General features: G+C 37.1%; 1 protein-coding gene across 3 annotated transcripts in view; it reads left to right on the top strand.

The window, feature by feature from the left end:
• Positions 1 to 24,092, top strand: part of ATP7A (ATPase copper transporting alpha) — a 186,121-nt gene that overhangs the window by 93,010 nt on the left and 69,019 nt on the right. For all 3 annotated transcript variants that reach the window (XM_045066214.1, XM_004777105.3, XM_004777103.3), the window contains 3 exons: positions 9,071 to 9,560; positions 10,302 to 11,027; positions 23,545 to 23,748. In XM_045066214.1, the coding sequence (XP_044922149.1) occupies positions 9,071 to 9,560; positions 10,302 to 11,027; positions 23,545 to 23,748 (1,420 nt within the window). The remainder of the gene's footprint in view (positions 1 to 9,070; positions 9,561 to 10,301; positions 11,028 to 23,544; positions 23,749 to 24,092) is intronic.

Here is a 24,092-nt window from a genome sequence, read left to right as displayed (position 1 = left end):
AGTGAAAAGTCTGCTAATGCACTCAAGTTTACAGATAGTTTAGTGTATGAAAAACAATACTGCAACAACAATAAAATCTCTGCATCTTTTTCATTTTAAGATATTTAGTTTTTGAATTTTTTTTGTAAAATAGAAACTTTTATCCATTTTAACATATGTATCACACTGAATGTGATACATTAAGAAATAATAGGGAATACTATAAAGTAAGAGTTTTAAGGGAAATCTGTACTATCTGTTTGGTATTCTTTTTTTTCCCAGTGTTCCTTCAAATTCTGGTTAGTTGGGGCATCTGGGTGGCTCAGTTGGTTAAGCAGCTGCCTTCAACTCAGGTCATAATCCCAGGGTTTTGGGATTGAGCCCCACATCAAGCTCCCTGCTCAGCAGAGAGCCTGATTCTGCCTCTCCCTCTGCCTGTTGCTCTGCCTACTTGTGCTCTCTATCTCTCTGACAGATAAATAAATAAATACATACAATCTTTAAAAAAGAAATTCTGGTTAGTTAACAGTGTATTATTAGTTTCAGGTGATTCAGCACTTCCATACAACACTTAGTGCTAATCCAAGCAAGTGCATTCCTTAATCCATCAACTTTTTAACCCATCCCCCTACCCACCTATCTCTGGTAATCATCTCTTTGTTCTCCATAGTTAAGAGTCTCTTTCTTGGTTTGCCTCTCTCTCTCTTTTTCCCCCTTTGCTCATTTGTTTTGTTTCTTATATTCCACATACGAGTGAAATCATATGGTATTTGTCTTTTTCTGACTGATTTATTTTGCTTAGCATAATGTTCTCTAGCTCCATCCATATTGTAAATGGCAAGATTTCATTCTTGTTTTATGGCTGAGTGATATTCCATTGTTTTACATGTTTATCCATTCATCAGTCAGTGAACACTTGGGCTGTTTCCATAATTTAGCTAGTGCAGATAATGCTGCTACTGTAAGCATCGGGGTATATGTATCTCTTTGAATTAGTATTTTTGTATTGTTGGGGTAAATCCTTAGTAGTACAATTGCTGGGTCATAGGGTAGTTCTGTTTTTAACTTTTTGAGGAACCTCCATACTGTTTTCCAGAGTGGCGGCACCAGTTTGCATTCCCACCAATAATGCAAGAGGTTTCCCCTCTCTCCACATCCTCGCCAACAACCATTATTTCTAGTGTTGTTGATTTTAGCTATTCTGACAGGTAATACAATAAGGTGATACCTTATTGATACCCTGATGATAAATGATGTTGATCATCTTTTCATGTGTCTGTTGACCATCTGTATGTCTTCTTTGGAAAAATGTTTATTCATGTCTTCTGCCCATTTTTTGTGTTGTGTGTGTGTGTGTGTGTGTGTGTGTGTGTGTGTTGAGTTTGGTAAGTTCTTTATATATTTTGGATCTTAATGCTTTATCAGATATGTTATTTGCAAATATCTTCTCCCATCCATTAGTTTGTCCTTCTGTTTTATTGATGGTTTTTTTCCTTTGCTGTGTAAAAACTTTTCATTCTGGTGTAGTCCCAATAGTTTATTTTTGTTTCTGTTTCCCTTGCCTTAGGAGACATATCTAGAAAAATGTTGCGATGGCTGATGTCAGAGAAAGGACTGTCTATGTTCTTTTCTAGGATTTTTATGGTTTCAGGTCACATGTTTATGTCTTTAATCCATTTTGAGTTTATTTTTGTGTATGGTGTTATAAAGTGGTCCAGTTTCATTCTTTTACATGTTGTCCAGTTTTCCTAGCATCATTTATTGAAGACACTGTCTGTTTCTCATCGTATATTCTTGCCTCCTTTGCCATAGATTTGGCCATATACGCATAAGTTTATTTCTGGATTTTCTTTTTCTTTTAAAATTATAGTTATAAATTACAGTCTTACTGTAATTTATAAATTACTACTAATAATAAATTTACTGTAATTTATAAATTACTTTATAAATTACAGTTAACCACTGTATAATACATCAATAGTTTTTGATGTAGTGTTCAGTAATTCATTAGTTGTGTATAATACCCAGTGCTCATCACAACACATGCTATTCCTGTTCCATTGATCTATGTGTCTGTTTTTGTGCCAGTACCATACAGTTTATATTAATGGCTTTTAATTTTTGATATCCTATATTGAAGCATCAGAGTAGTGTTACTTGATTATTATATATATGTTATTTTTTTTAACAAAGAGTAATACAATTTGTATTGTAAAATATGTAATCTATATTGGGTTCCTCATATATATTTTAAATAGTTTTTAGTTGAGTTAAAACTATTTGTGGTTGGTGAATGAAACATGTTAGAAATTCAAGATAACTGATGCATCATTTCACTTTTCTGACTAAAGTCTATATAAAATGATAGAATCCTTTCAAGCTCTGAAAAACCTCTGATTACCTTTATTTGGAGTTGTTATGAAAATGTAAGAAAATAAGCTTTAAACCAGTCTCTTAGGAAAATGAAACTCTTTGAGTTAGGGTATTTGTCCAGGGTTCTAGCTTTCATCCTACTTAAGAGCAAATTATATAGAAATCATATGCAGATAAAGTACTGTGCTTGAATTTCATGTTTTAGGCATTTCAGTAGATAAAGAATACCATACCCATTAAAATAGTGGATCTTTATAATTCCTATGGACATTTAGCACGCTCTACTCCATTAATGCTATTGAGACCACAGAGTATTTTGACTTATTTTCTTTTTCTTCTCTTCCACTCCTGCCTTTATCTAAATACAGTGAATAGTCTTCCACCTTAAGTCCTTCCTATGCGTCACATTCATAATTTGTAGACTGGTATATGTTTATTTTTAGAGGTACTATTGATTTAATGGAAGAATAGTTCTTATGGAAAATAGAAGTAACAACATTGGTTCTTTTTTAAATGTTATTTATTTAAATTCAGTTAGCTAACATAGAGAACATCATTAGTTTTAGATGTAGAGTTCAGTAATTCATCAGTTACATGTAATAACCAGTTATCGTTATTATCAGGTGTCCTCCTTAATGCCCATCACCCAGTTACCCCATCCCCCCACCTGCCTCCCCTCTAGCAACCCTCAGTTACTTTCCCATGGTTTCTTTTCCATAGTTAAGAGTCTCATATAGTTTTTCCCTCTCTGATTTCTTCCCATTCCTTTTTTCCCTCCCTTCCACTACGATCCTCTACATTGTTTCGTATATTCTTTTATTTAGGATTTTATTTATTTGAGGGGAGGAGAGTGAGCATGAGTCAAGTGGAGGGGAGAGGGAGGAGTAGACTTCCCGCTGGCTAGGGAACCCGACACAGGGCTTGATCCCAGGGCCCTGAGATCATGACCTGAGCTGAAGGCTCACGCCTAACCAACTGAGCCACCTAGGTGCCCATGTTTCTTATGGTCTTCATATGAGTGAAACCATATAACTCTCTTTCTCTGACTAACTTCTTTTACTCAGCATAATAGCCTCCAGTTCCATCCATTCCAATGTAAATGGTAAGATTTCATCCTTTCTGATGGCTGAGTAATATTCCATTGTGTGTGTGTGTGTGTGTGTGTGTGTATCACACCTTCTTTATCCATTCATCCATTGGTGGACATCTCAGCTCTTTCTGCAGTTTGGCTGTTGTACACTGGGTGCAGGTGCCCCTTCAGATCACTACATTTGTATCTTTGGGATAAATACCTAGTAGTGAAATTAATAGCATTGGTTCTTAATGAAAGATTGAGAAAAAAAGATAAGATGTTGAAACTTTGGAACAGTGTGGTGAATAGGTAGAGCTGGTTTTAATTGGTGGAGATAATGTGAAAGAGTTAAGTCGACCCAGAGTCATGCTGTTATCAGCAAATTCCGGGTTTCCAGAGTCAGTGCTTGTTTTTGCTTACCATTCTCTCCCTCCTAACAGCTAGCACAGTGCCAGGCACACAAGAGACACTCAGTAAATATTTGTTGAATAAATAAACATTATTTTAGCTTCCTGCTGAAGGATTTGATATCCAGAATGGTATTGTGATAATCACTGTGTGAATTTCCTCTTAAAAGAAACAAAGGTACTGCTTGTTTTTGTTTCCTTTGAGACTTTAGGCTTGAAAAGTCTCTTTGATATCTAACTCTTGGATATCCTTAGATATCTAACATTCAGAGGAAAAGTTGAACGACGTTACCCCAAAGGGGAACATTTTATTTGTGCTAAGTGTGGTTGGTAAGCTTTAAAGCACACAAAAAGAAGTTACTAAATGAGGAAGTGTTTTTAATCTTCAGCATGAAAACAGCATAGGGTAATATAACTTTTCTATGTAGTATTTTATATACATAGTTTTCTTATTTCCTTATGTCTTTTATTATTTTAAAAAATATTTTATTTATTTATTTGACAAAGATCACAAGCAGGCAGAGAGGCAGGCAGAGAGAGAGAGAGAGGAGGAAGCAGGCTCCCCGCAGAACAGAGAGCCCGATGCGGGGCTCAATCCCAGAACCCTGGGACCATGACCCGAGCCGAAGGCAGAGGCCTTAACCCACTGAGCCACCCAGGCGCCCCTATGTCTTTTATAATTAGAAGATAGGCTAGTGCAGTAGAAATTACAGCAAACCATCTAGTGAGAAAATGATTTTTGCTTATAAAGTCAGTTTTAAGAACAGTTTCTCATTGGGTATGTTGGTTAATTAATGTTTTTTGGGGGAGGTGGAAATTAGCTCAAAACCAAATCTTTTTAAAAAGATACCATATACAGTGTATTTAAACGTAAAGAGAAAGGAAATGTCCACCCTTTCAAAAAAGCTTGGTACTTTTTTATAAAAAAGTGTAATAGTACCTGGAGCAGTACTTTCCTGCAATGTACTGCAATGATGGAAATGTGCTTTATATACCCAGAACCATATAGCAGCCACTTAGCCACAGTGGCTGTTGAACACTTGAAATGTAGCCAATACAACTAACTGAATTTTTTTTTTAAAGATTTTATTTATTTATCAGAGAGAGAGAGGGGGAGAGAGTGAGCACAGGCAGACAGAATCACAGGCAGAGGCAGAGGGAGAAGCAGGCTCCCTGCTGAGCAAGGAGCCCGATGTGGGACTCGGGATCATGACCTGAGCCGAAGGCAGCTGCTTAACCAACTGAGCCACCCAGGCGTCCCTTAACTGAATTTTTTTATCTTAATTTTTTGTTTAAAATGATTATTATACAGTAAAATTGACTTCTTTTTGGCATATGATTCTTTTTTTAGTTTGGTGAAGTTTAACACATGTATAGATTCATAACACCCGCACCGCAGCCAGGGTACTATAGTCTTGTCATGCCAAAATCTCCTATGCTGTCCCTTCATAGTCACTCCTTTTCCATACCTCGTCTGTTCTCCAGCTTCTTCTTTGGTTTGAATTTTAAATTTTTTTTTATTTTTTTAAAGATATTTATTTATTTATTTGAGAAAGAGAGAGTGTATAAGAGGGAGGAAGGCCAGAAGGAGAGGGAGAAAGACTCCTCACTGAGCAGGGAGCCTGATGCAAGGCTTGATCTGAGGATCCTGGGATCATGACCTGAGCCAAAGGCAGATGCTTAACCAACTGAGCCACCTAAGTGCCCCTGTTTAAATTTTTTAAAAGATTTATTCATTTGAGAGAGAGAGAGAGATTTTATTTGTTTGACAGACATGAGTTGGGGGGAAAGGTAGAGGGATAGAAAGAAGCAGACTCCCTCCTGAGCAGGGAGCCCAGCTCTAGGCTCAATCCTAGGACCCCGAGATCATGACCTGAGCTGAAGCAGACACTTAACTGACTGAGCCAACCACGTGCCCCTGAATATTTAAACTTTTTAAAGTAATTTTCTTAATCAGAAAATCATTGACTTCATTGGACTCAGATTAGAATTTAAAAGAAAATCTCTTTAAAGATACAAAAACAGAAGAATGCCTTCATTTTATAGTGACTATATTTATATTGCATCTCTTTGAAAAGTATATGTCTGAACTACATGTGGTTTGGGTATACTGCAGCTTATTCATGAGAAATGTTATGTGGTGTATTCCAAGACAAAATTTAAATTATATTCCCACTTTTGTTTTGGATCACCTATGCTAGTGATCTCTTCCATAACTAAGAACAAGCTGACAAACTAGAATTATCAGTCTTAGAATCTCTTTTTTTTCCATGGGTGGATTTTAAGATTCCACCAAATACCTGGCTATTGATTACCAAGCTAAAGGAAGAATTAAAAATATTAAGTTCATTAAAATAAGTGAAAGATTTTACTATATAACTATAACAGACACTTTAGAGTGAGATTTCCTACTCTTAATTACTTTTTTAAAAGATTTTATTTATTTATTTGACAGACAGAGATCACAAGGAGGCAGAGAGGCAGGCAGAGAGAGGAGAGGGGGAAGCAGGCTCCTGCTGAGCAGAGGGGCCGATGTGGGGCTTGATCCCAGGACCCTGGAATCATGACCTGAACTGAAGGCAGAGGCTTTAACCCAGTGAGCCACCCAGGTGCCCCTCTTAATTACTTTTTTTAACTAGACTCCACGTCCAGTATGGAGCCTAATGCAAGGCCTCAACTCACGACCCTGAGATCAAGACCTGAGCCGAGATCAAGGGTCAGACACCTAACTGACTGAGCCACCCAGGTGCTCTGATTCTTAATTACTTTTAATTATATTTTGAGGTTGCTTTTATTTATGGAACAAATATTTTCACCAGGAATCCATACTACTACTGCTGCTGCTGCTACTACCTCTATAGCTAATAATAATAATAATACCCATATTTTAAAAAATATTTTATTTATTTATTTGACACAGAGAGAGATCACACGTAGGCAGAGAGGCAGGCAGAGAGAGAGGGGGAAGCAGGCTCCCTGCAGAGCAGAGAGCCCCATGTGGGGCTCGATTCCAGGACCCTGAGATCACGACCTGAGCCGAAGGCAGAAGCTTAACCCACTGAGCCACCCAGGTGCCCCAATAATACCCATATTTTTAAGAAGATTTTATTTAGAGAGAGGAAGAGAGAGAGAGAATAAGAGAGAGAGAGAGAGAGAGAGAGAAAACACAAGTAGAGGAAGCAGCAGAGGGACAGGAAGAAGCAGGCTCCCCCGCCAAGCAAGGAGCGGGATGTGGGACTTGACTCCAGGACCTTAGGATCATGACCTGAGCTGAAAGCAGACACTTGACTGAGCCACACAGGCGTCTCAATAGTGCCCGTATTTTAATGGCCTTTAAACATTAATACCCTACCGCCTCTCAAAATCAATGGGTGTAAAACTAAATTTATCATCTTTTTTTTTCCTTCCACTCCAACCTCTTAACTTCCTCCAGTTTTCCTCCTCTATCTCTGATAATGGTTAATAGCAACACCATCTATACATTGGTCCAAACCATAAACATATAAGTCATTGTAATCATCTCCTTTTTTCTCTATAATCTCCTTACTAGTTCTTGCCCTCCCAAATATATGTTAAAACTGCCCCTTTTTCTTTATCCCCAGTGTTCATGCCTTAATTAAGATCTTCTGTGTACCACTATTGCAATTGCAGTAGTCTCCTAACTGATCTTCCATCCTGTGTCACTCCATTCCACCCCAGTGTCTCCAGAATGATTCTTCTCTAAAATGCTAATGCAATAATTCTTCTCTAAAATGTTAATACAAGCATTCCCCTGCTTAACTTTTCCATAGCCTCCTATTACCAATAGGATAAATTGCATCATTGGCATAGAAGGGCCCCATAATACATCAGTTGCCTAATTCTCTTGCTTATGATCTTTTATCTACTTTATCCATTTGTCTGGAATTCTTGCCTCATGTGTCCTTGCTGATTTCTGTTTGTCCTTTTATGTTATGGTATTATCTCCTCTAAGAAGCCTTTTCCAACTCATATTCCCAGGGATGAATACATGTCTGTTTTCTGTTCTAGTATTGCTCCCTGTGACTGTATCATGCTCAGCTTTGTGTCTTGAGAATCCTGGTTCCTGGCCCATATAGTAGGTGCTCAATAAGTATTAGTTGTTCTGCATTTACCTTTAACTCACTGCTGTAAAGAACTACTTTCTCATCTATTTACACATATGATCCTTATAATAACCCTAGAAGATTATAGGGCATCGTAGATGGTAGAATTAATGAGTGTGATTGCTTAATAAGTGGAGAATTTTCAATGGAATGCAAATCTTCTGACTCCCAGCCCGGTAATTGTTAGTTTGTGCATATGTGTTTGTGTGTATGACTACATCATTAATTTTTGTAAGGTGCCAGCCGAAGATATGCATGTAATCATGGTAGTAGTTAAATCATATACAGTAGCTGAGCTTTAGGAATCCAATCATTGTTTTTATTATTGAATCAGGTGAAACAATAAAGATGTTCTTATTTTGAATAAAAGTAATATTAGGCTGTAGTAACTTAGAAGGTTATGGGAATATATGCTACAAAATCCTACAATACTACGTTTAAAGATTTTTAAAAAGATTTTATTTAATTATTTGACAGACAGAGATCACAAATAGGCAGAGAGGCAGGCAGAGAGTGCGGAGGAAGCATGCTCCCCGTGGAACAGAGAGCCCAAAGTGGGGCTTGATCCCAGGACCCTGGGACCATGACCTGAGCCGAAGGCAGAGTCTTTAAACCACTGAGCCACCCAGGTGCCCCATTTACTACCTTTAATCATGAACTAGCATGCTTATATCTTTTCTTCCAAACAAAGTTATCTTACCATCTTAAAATTTAAACTTCATATCATCTTATTTTCTGCAGCTGATCCTGTTTCCTTTATTATCTTTTGAATTGGTAGAGTGTGATGTATTGGAATAATTTGTGAAAGGAGATAGTGAAGAAGAGTTGTTTGTACTTGGTTGTGAAATTCTAGGGTGTGTTTGTCCATGTGTATGTTTCAAATGCCTAATCAGTACTTGAGTCACATACACCTACATATAACTTTATCATTCCTGTAAGTACAGAAGATATTTTCTGTTTCTTTCCTAAGAGAATGAGATGAGAACTAATAGAGAAACTTCATTTGATTGGATTATTTGTTCCATTCTTCTTGAATGTGGTATGATGATTGCTAACTTTTAAGGTCTAAGCCATGAAATTTAATTGAACTGACTTTTGAAATTTTCTTCCAAAAGGTTTCCCTGGAAGAAAAAAGTGCAACTATTATATATGACCCTAAACTACACACTCCAAAGACCCTACTGGAAGCTATTGATGACATGGGCTTTGATGCTATTCTCCACAATCCTAATCCTCTCCCTGTTTTAACTGAGACTGTGTTTCTGACTGTTGCTGCTTCACTGGCTGTGCCATGGGACCATATCCAAAACACATTGCTCAAGACCAAGGGTGTGACAGACATTAAAATTTACCCTCAGGAAAGAACTGTAGTGGTGACGGTAATCCCTTCTATAGTGAATGCCAATCAGATAATAGAGCTCCTTCCAGATCTCAGTTTAGATACTGGAACTCTGGAGAAAAAGTCAGGAACTTGTGAAGATTACAGTCTGGCTCAAGCAGGTGAAGTCATGCTGAAGATGAAAATAGAAGGGATGTCTTGCCATTCATGCACCAGCACCATTGAAGGGAAAATTGGGAAGCTGCAAGGTGTTCAGCGAATTAAAGGTAATGTATTTTGTGTTATTTGCATGATCGTTTTGTGAGCTTAGTTTTCTGTTTTGGTCTTTGAGGTGTTTGCTTTCTTCTTAAGCATGGGTTTTGAAAACACTGGACTAGAATGCTTATTGTGTCGTTGAAGTCTGGGGATCATTGTGGTATACCCAGGGTTAATGTAGGTAAAAGTAATGATTATAATTAAAAATTACATGAATCTTAAACAAGCAGAAAAGGTAGCAGGAGTGACAGTTCATGGAGTTTAGGGTTTTTTTTTTGTTTTTTGGTTTTTTTTTTTTGACAGAGAGAGCGCACAAGTAGGCAGAGAGGCAGGCAGAGAGAGAGAGAGAGGAGGAAGCAGGCTCCCTGCTGAGCAGAGAGCCAGATGCGGGGCTCGATCCCAGGACCCTGAGATCATGACCTGAGCCGAAGGCAGAGGCTTAACCTACTGAGCCACCCAGGTGCCCCTGGAGTTTAGGGTTTAATGCAACATACCTGGAGTCCTCTCTACCTCTAATATATTTTTATTCAGGCATGTGGAAACTTGGAGACCATAGATATAGTGGTCATATTTTTTTAGTTTTTTCCAGTCTGTGTCAGTAACTTTTTCTGAAAAGAACTGAATTAGCTTAAGAAAGGATACTGACAACAAAGACAGAGAAACAATTATGTGTGGTATTAATTTGGTCTATAGAATGTTTTCCAAAGTGGCCTAGGAATAACCAATAAAATATTTCTCTTTTTATTAACTAGTTTCCCTGGACAACCAAGAAGCTACTATTGTTTATCAGCCTCATCTTATCACAGTAGAGGAAATAAAAAAGCAGATTGAAGCTGTGGGCTTTCCAGCATTCATCAAAAAACAGCCCAAGTACCTCAAATTGGGGGCTATTGATATAGAACGCCTAAAGAACACACCAGTCAAATCCTCAGAAGGATCACAGCAAAGGAGTCCATCATATACCAGTGATTCAACAGTCACTTTCCTTATAGATGGCATGCATTGTAAATCATGTGTATTAAATATTGAAAGTACTTTATCTACACTCCAGTATGTAAGCAGCGTCATAGTTTCTTTAGAGAAGAGATCTGCCATCGTAAAGTACAATGCAAGCTCAGTCACTCCAGAAACCCTCAGAAAAGCAATAGAAGCCGTGTTACCAGGGCAATATAGAGTTAGTATTACAAGTGAAGTTGAGAGTATCTCAAACTCTCCCTCTAGCTCATCTCTTCAAAAGATCCCTTTGAACGTAGCTAGCCATCCGCTGACTCAACAAACTGTGATAAACATTGATGGCATGACTTGTAATTCTTGTGTTCAGTCTATTGAGAGTGTCATATTAAAAAAGGCAGGTGTAAAATCCATACAAGTATCTCTTGCAAATGGCAATGGGACTGTTGAGTATGATCCTCTACTAACCACTCCAGAAGCCTTGAGAGAAGCAATAGAAGACATGGGATTTGATGCTGCCTTGTCAGGTAATTATCATTCTTTTCTCAGATTCTGCTAATGTTTTTTATGTCCTGTTTTGGATTCTTTGGCTTTCATCAATAATAAATTAATAATAAGCACTGCAATTCCAGTTTTTGGAAGTAAGTCCTATAGAAGTAGTTAGTGATGTATATAAAGATGCATAAGGATATTTGCATAATTATCTGTAATAATCAAAAACTAGAAACATTAAATCATGATACATCCATATGATGAAATGCTATAGAGGCATAATAAATTATAGTACTAAAGATACTTAATGCCACAGGAAAGTGTCTGAGATATCTTGTTAAATGAAAAAATAAAAGCTAAAAACTTGTATATTCAGTATGATCAAAATTTTATAAACACATTTGTAAGTATTTATACCATGTAAATGTTGTTTATGTATATAAGTGAATGAAGTTCCTGGCAGGACATAAACTAAAATTTTAACAGTGGTTATTATATGAGTGGTAGTATAAAGGTGATATTTATTTCCATTGTGCTTTCCTATGTACTTTGTTTTTTGTGACAAGGATGTATGTGTGCATGTATAATGGGAGAAGCAAATGCTCTTTTGAAAAGAAAAAAAAGGTAGGAATAAATAATAGAATTTTAACTGTAGCTTTAAATTTGGACATTCAAATGAAACTGACTCTAGAACTGTCCCAGAGTCTATTTCCTGAAAGCTCTTACTGTGAACTGAAACAAAAATGAATGTTCAATGAATTCACCTATGGCAACTTGTTATTTTGAACTAGAGTTGAACCTAGCATTGAATTAAACTGGAAATGCCCTAATGAAATTAATTGATGTAAATTAAATAGAAAAATTATATAACTAATTTCCAGACAGTGTTAACTTTTGCTATTCTGATCACAATGAAGGATATCAAATAGCTATATTCTTTTCTCAAGCACACTAAAACTGAGAAGCATAAAAAATTAAACACATGCTCAAGTTATTGTTGGTAGACAAATGTCAGTGGAAGAGGACCCAGAGACATACTAAATATTCTTAATTTTTACACATGACAAATGGCAGATATTATAGAATTTTCTTTTTTTAAAGATTCTTTTTATTTATTTGGCAGAGAGAGAGAGAGAGATCACAAGTAGGCAGAGGGGCAGGTGGAGAGGGAGGAGGAAGCAGGCTCCCTGCAGAGCACAGAGCCCGATGCGGGGCTCAATCCCAGGACCCTGAGATCATGACCTGAGCCGAAGGTAGAGGCTTAACCCACTGAGCCACCCAGGTGCCCCAGAAATTATAGAATTTTCACTTTTTAATGTAAAGATGTAGTTTGTATACCATAAAATTCACCCTTTTATTTATTTTTTAATTAAAGTTTTTAATTTTGGGAGTTTTTATTTTTAAGGGTTTTATTTATTTATTTATTTGATCTAATTTTATTTTATTATATGCTATCCCAAGGATGGCAAATGTAAGACATCGGTGGGGCCATCTCCCACATCAATTGTAGCTCTGTTTTTTTTTTTTTTTTTAATGTTTAGCTAGCCTACATATAGTACATCATTAATATCATTAGTTTTTTCTGTAGTGATCAACAGTTCATTAGTTGCATAAAACACCCACAACATGTACCCTCTCCTTAATAATAGGCACTGCATGTTAATACAGTTAATACCCATTACCTGGCTACCCCATCCCTCCAACCGTCTCCCTTTTGCAAGCCTCAGTTTGTTTCCTGGAATCCAGAATCTCTCATGGTTTATCTTTGTGTCTGATTTCTTCCCATTCAGTTTTCCCTCCCTTCCCCTATGGTCCACCACACTATTCCTTATGTTCCATATGTAAGTGAAACTGTATGATAATTGTTTTTCTCTGCTTGACTTATTTCACTCGGCATAATCCCCTCCAGTTCCATCCATGTCACTGCAAATGGTAGATATTCATCCTTTCTGATGGCTGAGTAATATTCCATTGTATCTATGAACCATATCTTCTTTATCCATTCACCTGTTAAAGGACATCTCATCTCCTTCCAGATTTTGGCTATCATGGATATTGCTGCTTTGAAAATTCACCCTTTTAAAGTATACAGTCCAGTGGTTCTTAGTATATTCAGAGTTTTGGAGCTGTTACCACTATCTAATATTACAAGATTTTCATCACGCCCAAAAGACACCCCGTGCCCATTAGTAGTCACTCCTCATTTCCCTTCCCTTTCCCTCAGCTCCAGTTATTTACTGTTCTGTTTTTTGTCTTTATGAATTTGATGACTCTAGGTACCATATAAGTGGAATCATAGAATATTTGTCCTTTTGTGTCTAACTTCTTTCATTTAGTATATTGTTTTCAAGGTACATAAATTTTCATCTATGTTTGTAACATATATCTGTATTTCATTCTTTTTGTTGCTAAATAGGATACCATTGTGTATGTACATATACACCTCATTTTGTTTCTCCACCTGTCAGTTCATGGAAATTTAGGTTGTTTCCACTTCTTGGCTTTTATGAATAATGCTGCTATGAACATTTATGTATGAGTTTTTACATAAATAATGTTTTTGTTTCTTCTGGGTATATACCTAGGAGTGTAATTTCTGGGTCATAGGGTGAATACGTTTAACTTTTTCAGGAACTACCATATGTTTCCAAAGTGGCTGAACCACTTTACATTGCCACCTAGAATTCTCACTTTAATAAAGACAATCTCAAAAGACCAAAATTCTTGTACTCAAGAAAAGAGACATATAATTCCTTATTAGAAAATTCACATAGGATACCAAAATATAAAGGGCCTCTAGTACTAAATGTCTGAACAAAGTATGGGAGATCCATAATTACAAAAGGAAATGATTATGAAACAAGAAGAGGGGCACCTGGGTGGCTCAGTGGGTTAAGCCTCTGCTTTCGGCTCAGGTCCTGGTCTCAGAGTCCTGGGATCAAGCCCCACATTAGGCTCTCTTCTCAGCAGGGAGCCTGCTTCCTCCTCTCTCTCTGCCTGCCTCTCTGCCTACTTGTGATCTCTGTCTGTCAAATAAATAAATAAAATCTTTAAAAAAGGAAACAAGAAAAATTTTAATTGAAATATTGAAGTGAAACTGTTTCAGGTAGCCATAAAAATGAATAAAATTGGTTTCAGCAAAATTTAGTTGTATCTATCATTCCTTAAAATTTTTAATACTTTATTTATTTAGAGAGCACAAGCAGTGGGGAGGGGCAGAGGGAGCAGGAGAGAATCTTTTTTTTTTTTAAATTTCTTTTTTATTTATTTATCAGAGAGAGAGGGGGAGAGAGTGAGCACAGGCAGACAGAATGGCAGGCAGAGGCAGAGGGAGAAGCAGGCTCCCTGCTGAGCAAGGAGCCCGATGTGGGACTCGATCCCAGGACGCTGGGATCATGACCTGAGCCGAAGGCAGCTGCTTAACCAACTGAGCCACCCAGGCGTCCCAGCAGGAGAGAATCTTAAGCAGGTTCCATGCCCAGCATGGAGCCTGATGTGGAGCTCAATCTCACAACCCTGAGCCAAAATCAAGAGTCAGACACTTAAACAACTCAGCCACCCAGGTGCCCCCATTGCTTATAATTTTTTAAAATTTTCAAAATGACAGTATTTGAAGAGTGCCTGTGTGGCTCAGTTGTTAAGGGTCTGCCTTCGGCTTAGGTCATGATCCTAGGGTCCTGGGATTGAGCCCTGCATCGGGCTCCCTATGCTTCTCCCTCTCCCACTCCCCCTGCTTGTGTTTCCTCTCACTGTGTCTCTCTCTGTCAAATAAATAAATAAATAACCTTTTTTTAAAAAAAAAAAAAAGACAATATTTGAAACTGATTCACATTTTTGCTTGTATAATGTTGAATTAATCTTCAGAGTTTCTATTAAATTAAAATACTTCGGCACACATAATGCATTATGAACACCACGTAAGTTTAGTTTACATTATTATCAGCCAGACAAGTTACTTACACTGTGATATTCCTATGCGTCTTAAATATAGGAACTTAAATATAGGAACTCAAATCATATCAGTTTATATCACATATTGTATGAAAGTGAAATATTTTTAAAAAATCAGATCTGGTATCTGACATTATTGTAAGCAAGAACCTTACAAACTTTCAGATTGTACCTCTACATTGGATTTTTTCCTATTCATTTGGGTCTGTATTTTTGCAGCTTCAAGTATGGTTCACAGATCATCAGTAGAAGCACCATCACTGGGAGCTTGTTAGAACTAGACTCTCTGACCCACTGTATATCCATTAAATAAAAATCTACATTTTAATTTTAATAAGCTCTCCAGGTAATTCATATGCACATTATAGTTTGAGAAGCCCTGGTATAAATAATTTGCCATGGTGACCTCTATAAATAAAGTCTCTGAATTAAATCTGTATTAACATTGTTTATTTGCTACAATGATAATATAGTATTAAATAATATAATTTAAAATGGCATTTAAGAGTTTTTATATACAGATGTGAGCAGAGTAAAAGTACCTTTCCAACTATCTCACATGGTTTCAAAGATGGACTTGAGCAGTAGGTGAAATTCTTTTTTTAAAATCTTTTAAAAGTTTATTTTTTTAAATAAACATATAATGTATTTTTATCCCCAGGGGTACAGGTCTGTGAATCGCCAGGTTTACACATTTCACAGCACTCATCATAGCACATACCCTCCTCAATGTCCATAACCCCACCACCCTTTCCTGTCTTCCCTCCACCCAGCAACCCTCAGTGTGCTTTTTGAGATTGAGTCTTTTACGGTTTGTCTCCCTCCCAATCCCACCATCTTTCATTTTTTTCCCTACCCCCCAGCCCCCCCACATTGCATCTCCATTTCCTCATATCAGGGAGATCATATGATGTCTTTCTCCGATTGACTTATTTCACTAAGCATATAATACCCTCTAGTTCCATTCCATGTCGTCGCAAATGGCAAGATTTCATTTCTTTTGATGGCTGCATAGTATTCCATTGTGTATATATTCCACATCTTTATCCATTCATCTGTTGATGGACATCTAGGTTCTTTCCATAGTTTGGCTATTGTAGACATTGCTGCTATAAACATTTGGGTGCACGTGCCCCTTTGGAGCACCATGTTTGTATCTTTAGGATATATACCCAGTAGTGCAATTGCTGGGTCATAGGGTAGCTCTATTTTCAGTTTTTTTTTTTTTTAAGATTTTTATTTATTTATTTGACAGAGAGAAATCACAAGTAGATGGAGAGGCAGGCAGAGAGAGAGAGAGGGAAGCAGGCTCCCTGCTGAGCAGAGAGCCCGATGCGGGACTCGATCCCAGGACCCTGAGATCATGACCTGAGCCGAAGGCAGTGGCTTAACCCACTGAGCCACGCAGGCGTCCCTATTTTCAGTTTTTTGAGGAACCTCCACACTGTTTTCCAGAGTGGCTGCACCAGCTTGCATTCCCACAAGCAGTGTAGGAGGGTTCCAGTAGGAGAAATTCTGGTCAGACGAGTAAGAGCACTTGATAGTCTCTCTCCATGTCTATCATCTACATCGTTTTCAGGATCCATGATTGCAACATGTTCAGTGACTTTTAACAATGGATTTTACCTTAACCAACTGTTGTCAAGGGCCCCAGGAATTGACTGTTCGACAAATAATTACCAGGAGCCTGTTGTGTATCCTACATCTGTTAGCGGTTAAAACAAACACATTAATGACCATGATGAATAGGTAAAAAACCTTGGCACAGTGAACATCACCATAAAAGAATTGATAGATTTGTGACTACAGTGGCCCATATTATTTGGATAAAAGGTTGATATCAAATGATTGCATTTTGTATTTTTGGAAGAGATCATTCAGAGTTTAAGATGCTATCAGAATGGTGGCTACCCATTTTCTGAATATCCATGTCAATGCTAATTCTGGCCTCACAGCCCATCACTATAACCCCTTCCCAGAAAGAGAGGGGCTGGCATGATTTGTCTTTATGACATACTAATTCTGGGTGGGCTGTAAAAGTTAAAGGAGATAGAGAAATATCAGGTGCTTTTTTTCTTCATTGGTGAATCTTTTTTTAATTTTATTTTTTAACATTTTAATGCAGGTGTAGTTAACTTACAGTGGTACATTAGTTTCAGGTGTACAATATAGTGATTCATCACTTCCATACTTCACCCAGTGCTCATTACAAGTGCACTTCTTTTTTTTTATTTGTTAAAGATTTTATTTATTTATTTGAGAGAGAGAGAGAGAGCGCACAAGCAGCAGGAACAGCAGGCAGAGCAGGCAGAGGGAGAAGCAAGCTCCCTGCAGAGTGAGGAGCCCAATGAGGGACTGACTGGATCCTAGGACCCTAGGATAATGACCTGAGTTGAATGCAGCTGCTTAACTGACTGAGCCACCCAGCTGTCCCCACATGTGCACTTCTTAATCTCCATCACCTGTTGAACCCATCCTCCAAATAGTTCCTCTGGTAACCATCTGTTTATCCTCTATAATTAAGAATCTCTTTGTTAATTTCTCTCTTTCCAGTCCCTTTGTCCTTTTGTTTCTTAAATTCCACATATGAGTGAACTGAGTATTTCTCTTTCTCTGAATGACTTATTTCACTTAGAATAATACATTCTAGCTCCATTCTTATCATTGTAAATGGCAAGATTTCAATTTTTATGGCTGAATATTCCATTGTGTATATCCATTTATCAATTGATGGACAATTGAACTGCTTTCATAATTTGGCTATTGTAAGTAATGCTTCTGTAAACATTGGTGTGTGTTTATCCCTTTGAATTAGTGTTTTTGTATTTTTTGGGTAAATACCCAGTAGTGTGATTGCTGGATCAGAGGGCAGTTCTATTTTTAACTTTTTGAAGACCTCTGTAATATTTTCCATAGTGGCTGCACCAGTTTGCATTCCCACCAGCAGTTCAAGAGGGTTCTTTTTGCTTCACCTTCTTGCCAAAACTTAGTGTTTGAGTTTTTATTTTAGTTTAGCCATCCTGACAGATGTAAGTTGATATGTCATTATAGTTTTTATTTGTATTTTCCTGATGATGACTGATGTTGAGCATCTTTTCATGTGTCTGTTGGCCATCTGTAAGTCTTTGGAGAAATGTTTGTTCAGGTCTTCTGCCCATTTTTAAATTGGATTATTTGTTTTTTGGTTGTCTAATTTGGTAAGTTCTTTATATATTTTGGATCCTAACCCTTTATTGGCTATGTCATATGCAGTTATCTCCTCCTATTCTAGTAGGTCACCTTTTAGTTTTGTTGTTTCCTTTGCTGTGCAGAAGCTTTTTATTTTGATGTAGTCCCAATAGTTTATTGTTCTTTTGTTTCCCTTGCCTCAGGAGGAATATCTAGAGAAAAGTTGCTGTGACTAGTGTCAAAGAAATTACTGCCTGTGTTCTTTTCTAGGACTATTGTGGTTCTTGTCTCACATTTAGGTGTTTAATTCATTTTGAATTTATTTTTGTGTATGGTGTAAGAAAGTGGTCTGGGTTCATTCTTTTGCATGTCATTGTCCACTTTTCCCAACAACATGTGTTGAAGAGATTATTTTTTCCATTGTTTATTCTTGCTGCCTCTGCCAACGATTAATTGACCATATAATTGTGGGTTTATTTCTGGGCTTTCTATTTTGTTCTATTGATCTATGTGTCTGTTTTTGTTCTAGAACCATGCTATTTTGATTACTACAGCTTTGTAATATAACTTGATGTCTGGTATTGTGATACCTCCAGTTTTTCTTTTTCAGGATTGTTTTGATATTTAGGATTTTTTGTGGTTCTACACAAATTTTAAGATTGTTTGTTCTAGTTCCGTGAAAAATGTTATTGGCATTTTGGTAGGGATTGCATTAAATGTATAGATTGCTTAGATTAAACGTATAATATAGACATTTTAATATTTGTTCTTCCAATCCATGAGCATGCAATGTCTTTCCATTTCTTTGTGTTGTCTTCAGTTTCTTTCATCAGCGTTTTATAGTTTTCAGAGCACAGGTCTTTTACTTATTTGGTTAAGTTTATTCCTAGCTATTTTATTATTTTTGATGCAATTATAAATGGAATTGCTTTTTCTTTTTCTGCTGCTTTATTATTGGTATGTAGAAATGCAACAGATTTCTGTACATTGATTTTGTATCCTGTGACCTTACTGAATTCATTAATCAGTTCTAGTAGTTTTTTGGTGGACTCAGGTTTTCTATATAGTATACTGTCATCTGCAAACAGTGAAAGTTTTATTTTTTCTTTGCAATTTGGATGCCTGTTATTTTGTTGTTGTTGTTGTCTGATTGCTGTGGCTAGGACTTCCAGTACTGTGTTGAATAAAAGTGGTGAGAACAGATATCCTTGTCTTGTTCCTGATCTTAGGGTAAAAACTCTGTTTTTCACCATAGACTATGATGTTGACTGTGGGTTTTTCATATAAAGCATTTATTATGTTGAGGTATGTTCCCACTAGGCCAACTTTTTTGGAGGGTTTTTACAATGAATGGATGTTGTAATTTGTCATGCTTTTTCTGAACCTATTGAAATAATCATATTTTTCCCTTTTTTGTTGATGTGATGTTTCACATTGATTGCACAAATACTGAACCACCCTTGCATAATCCAATTTTATCGTGACCATCAATCTCATCATTCTCTTAAAAAGATATATATGAGGTTAAGTCGTCAGTAACCAATTAAAGGAAAAAATACTCAAATTCTTCTCCTTTTTGTAACTATTTTAGTTTTAATTTCAAACTTATAGAGAAGCTGCAAGAGTAATATAAAGAATTCCTGTTTACCAATTTCTCTCAGATTCCCTCATTTTTAATATTTTACCACATCTGTTTTATCATTCTCTCTGTTGACAGACACATACACAGACACACACACACACCACACACAGATGCACACATACATACTACCTTTTTCTGAATCATTTGAGAATTTGAGACTACATTTCAGGAATGATATTTTTCATTCTTTTAAAATCCATTTTCTGGTTAGGTATTTCTTCTTCATATTACTTCAGACACTGAACCCTCCAATTTTGAGGATGATATTGGAAACCCTTTCTTGAAATTTTTGGAATCTTTTCTGCTTGTTGTCTCAAGTGCAGGAAAGTCAGCCTGCTTTCCTTTTGAATTCACTTAAGCATAGGTAGTATTACTGCAGCCTATAGAAAATCTAATTGAAGAAAAGTAGTCATTTGATCCAGTGTGGCTTTTTAACACCTGCCTTGTGTCTGTGGAAGATGGAAGCTTTTACTCTTCTGGTTACCCCCCTCACTGGGGTAAAGGGCACAATTTTATGGATCTTTGTTGAGAGGTCATGCCAAGGTAGCCAGAAGGGACTATTTCTATGACTTATTTTAATTTAGTGTACTCTACTTCCAGAGCGTGAAAATTACAGATTGTATTATAGGCTAGCTCTGGTACCTGAAATAACTGAATACTGAGCCTAAAGTAATTAGCAGTATAAACTTTTTTTTCAGTGTCTGATTTCAGAATGAAGTCTTGATAGTAATTGTGAGAGAATTAAGTAAGCTCCTGGATGGATTTATATATTTTTTCAAAGCCACAACTATTTCCTTTGGGCAAATGAGCTTCCTTTTTGAATTCTTTAAGATCACAGTAGTATTTGGTAAATTTTACCATCTGTTTCTAAATAATGCTCCCACAATCTGAATGAATAAATATAGTTTTCTAAATTGATTTTCTTATGATCAGAGACCAACTAATTTTGTAATTAGGAGTATCTAGTCAATTGTGATCAAAGTCTCTTTTTCTGGAACTCAGATTGGCTGTAGTGCCATGGCCTGGAAGAATGGTGAAAATGCAGAATCTCAGGCCCCATTCTAAATGTCCTGAACTATAATCTGCATTTTTTAAATTTATTTTTTATTTATTTTCAGCATAACAGTATTCATTATTTTTGCACCACACCCAGTGCTCCATGCAATCCGTGCCCTCTATAATACCCACCACCTGGTACCCCAACCTCCCACCCCCCGCCCCTTCAAAACCCTCAGATTGTTAAATCCCCCAGGTTGTCGTATGCGCATTAAGAGTAAGTAACAGTAAGAGTTATTATACTGATTTGTGAAGTCTAGATCATTATTTATGAGTTAAATTGTCAGGCTTCTATTAAAGTTTCTGCAAAAGATGCCCTCTTTAGCATCCTAAAAACCAGCTCTGATGCAGGGGTTCCTCTGTGGGTTAGCCAAGTAGACCTGAACCAGTTTTTTTTTTTTTGCCCAAGGGGAAGAAAGAACGAGTTAGGTGCCTGAAAATTGCCACATCACCTCTTTTCCTCCTTATCTCTGCAGGAGAGTATAAAATCATTAGCTTTGCAAGTGCATGGATGTGCTAGAGAAGATAACTTCTCCCTTTTTGGAGATGATTCATTCTGCAGTGGATAAACTAAAACAGAACAGCAGATTTTCTGAGACTGCAGGGGAACTTCTGGTTAATAGGAATTTCCCATTGTTCCACAGTCCATAAACATTCTCTGGAGAGATTTTCTCAATATTCCTTTTATTTTATTTTAATCTTTTTGCGTATACACAAATGCTTCTAGCAACTTTATTCATAATTGCCAAAAACTGGAAACAATCTAGATGACTTTATTTACTTATTTTTATTATGTTCAGTTAGCCATTGTATAGTACATCATTAGTTTTTGATGTAGTGTTCAGTGATTCATTAGTTATGTATAATAATAATACCAGGTGCTCATCACACCACATGCCCTCCATCACTCTGTTACTCCCTCCCCCAACCGCCTCCCTTCTGAAACCCTCAGTTTGTTTCCCGGAGTCCAGAGTCTCTTATGATTTGTCTCCCTCTCTGATTTCTCCCCCTTCAAATTTCCCTCCCTTCCCCTATGGTCCTCCGTGCTTTGCTTATGTTCCACATATGAGTGAAACCATATGATAATTGTCTTTCTCTGCTTGACTTACTTCACTTAGCATAATCCCCTCCAATTCCATCCATGTTGATGAAAATGGTAGATATTCATCCTTTCTGATGGCTGAGTAGTATTCCGTGGTATATATGAACCCTATCTTCTTTGTCCATTCATCTGTTGAATGACATCTCAGCTCCTTCCACAGTTTGGCTATTGTGGACATTGCTGCTATAAACGTTGGAGTGCACATGTTCCTTCTTTTCACCACATCTATATTTTTGGGGTAAATACCTAGTAGTGCAATTGCTGGGTCATAGGGTAGCTCTATTTTTAACATTTTATTTAGGTTTTTGGAGCATGTGCCCATGTGCCTGCAGCAGTGGGGAGAGGCAGAGAAAGAGTTGGAAAGAGAATCTTTTTTTTTTTAAAAGATTTTATTTATTTATTTGACAGAGAGAGAGATCACAAGTAGGCAGAGAGGCAGGCAGAGAGAGAGGAGGAAGTACAGAGCAGAGAGCCCAATGTGGGGCTCGATCCCAGGACCCCGAGATCATGACCTGAGCCGAAGGCAGCAGCTTAACCCACTGAGCTACCCCGGTGCCCTGGAAAGAGAATCTTAAGCAGGCTCTACACCCAGCATGAAGCTAACATGGGGCTCAGTCTTACAACCCTGAGATCATGACCTGAGCCAAAATCAAGAGTTGGATCCTTAACTGACTGAGCCACTAGGCACCCCCCCAAATATTCCTTTGCACATAACAAAGATTACTGCTGACTTACTCCTTGCCTTTTCTTCAATTGTCCTCAAAGACATTTTAATGTAAAAAAAATTGTTTTAAAATTTAGAGAATATAGAAATGTCTGTAGAGAAAATGTGTTCATCTGTCATTCTATTCTTGCCTTAACCCCATTTGTCAGAAATAGCCACCATTAATATTTTGACTTCCCTGTACATGGTCTCATATATACATATACACAATTTTAAAAATTAGTATATATATATATATGTATATATATACATATATGTATATATTTAGATTTTATTTGAGAGAGAGCATGCATGCAAAAAAAAAGAGAGAGAGACAGAGAGCACATATAGGGAGGAGGGGCAGAGGGAGAGGAAGAAACGGACTCCCCACTGAGCAGTGAGGTCACATGGGACTCAATCCCAGGACCCCGGGGTCATCACCTGAGTGGAAGGCAGGTACTTAACTGACTGAGCCTCCCAGGTGCCACTACACAAAAAATTTTCAGATGACATCATACTGCAATGCTGTTTTACAAATTCATTTTTGCTCTCCTTACTATATCATGGATTATTTTAATGCCAGTATGTAAGTCATTAACATGATGATAACTATTCATTATAAAAATAAGAGCTTTCTATCAACAACCTACTCTCTATCTGGGGTTTGCAATAGAGAAAACAGCTAGAAGAACTTGGTATAATCAAAGTTTTGTTTATTCAGTTAGTTCAGATTTTCCAGAGAACTGGGACGGGTAGTATTGAAATTTGAAGTCACTTTCTGGAAAGTGTAAAAAGCAGTGTTGAGAATTCTAGGTACATGCTTGTTTTAAAGGAATGGTTTGACAGTGCCTAGAGGTATGGATTGTGATAAATGACCAGGATGCAGCTGAAGAATACCTCAAATGAAACGAATTTTTCCCTCTCCACCAGATACAAATGAGCCATTTGTAATAATAGCTCAGACCTCATCGGAAATGCCGCTTTTGACCTCAACGAATGAATTTTATACTAAAATGATGACACCAATTAATGACGCGGAAGCAAAGACTACATCTAAGTGTTACATACAGGTCACTGGTATGACTTGTGCTTCCTGTGTAGCAAACATTGAACGGAATTTAAGACGAGAAGAAGGTAAGACAGTTTTAGAGCCTGTTATTTTGTGTATTGATTTGAGGACTCTCTCCTTTTTGACCTCTTAGTTGTTTTATAACCATTTTTGTGGTTCTTGCTAGGGCCTTATGAAGTCCTGCATATGAGTGATGTGCAGGACAACCTTGACTTTCTGACAGCCAGTTTTTGTGTTTTGTTCCCAAGTTCCAATCTTGTTTATCTCATTTAATATCAATGAAATTTATAGGAAAATAACAGAAGGAAATGTATAAGGTTACTATTCTCTATAGACCTTGGTTGCAATCAGTGTTAAGAAACATACAAATTTTCTGATAAAGCTATGCTTAAAACTAATAACCACAGTC

The sequence above is a fragment of the Mustela putorius genome, unplaced genomic scaffold, assembly GCF_011764305.1.
Source record: "Mustela putorius furo isolate JIRA1106 unplaced genomic scaffold, ASM1176430v1.1 tig00003862_pilon_pilon_pilon, whole genome shotgun sequence".
Lineage (NCBI taxonomy): Eukaryota > Metazoa > Chordata > Mammalia > Carnivora > Mustelidae > Mustela > Mustela putorius.
This window is presented reverse-complemented; position numbering and strand designations above follow the sequence as displayed.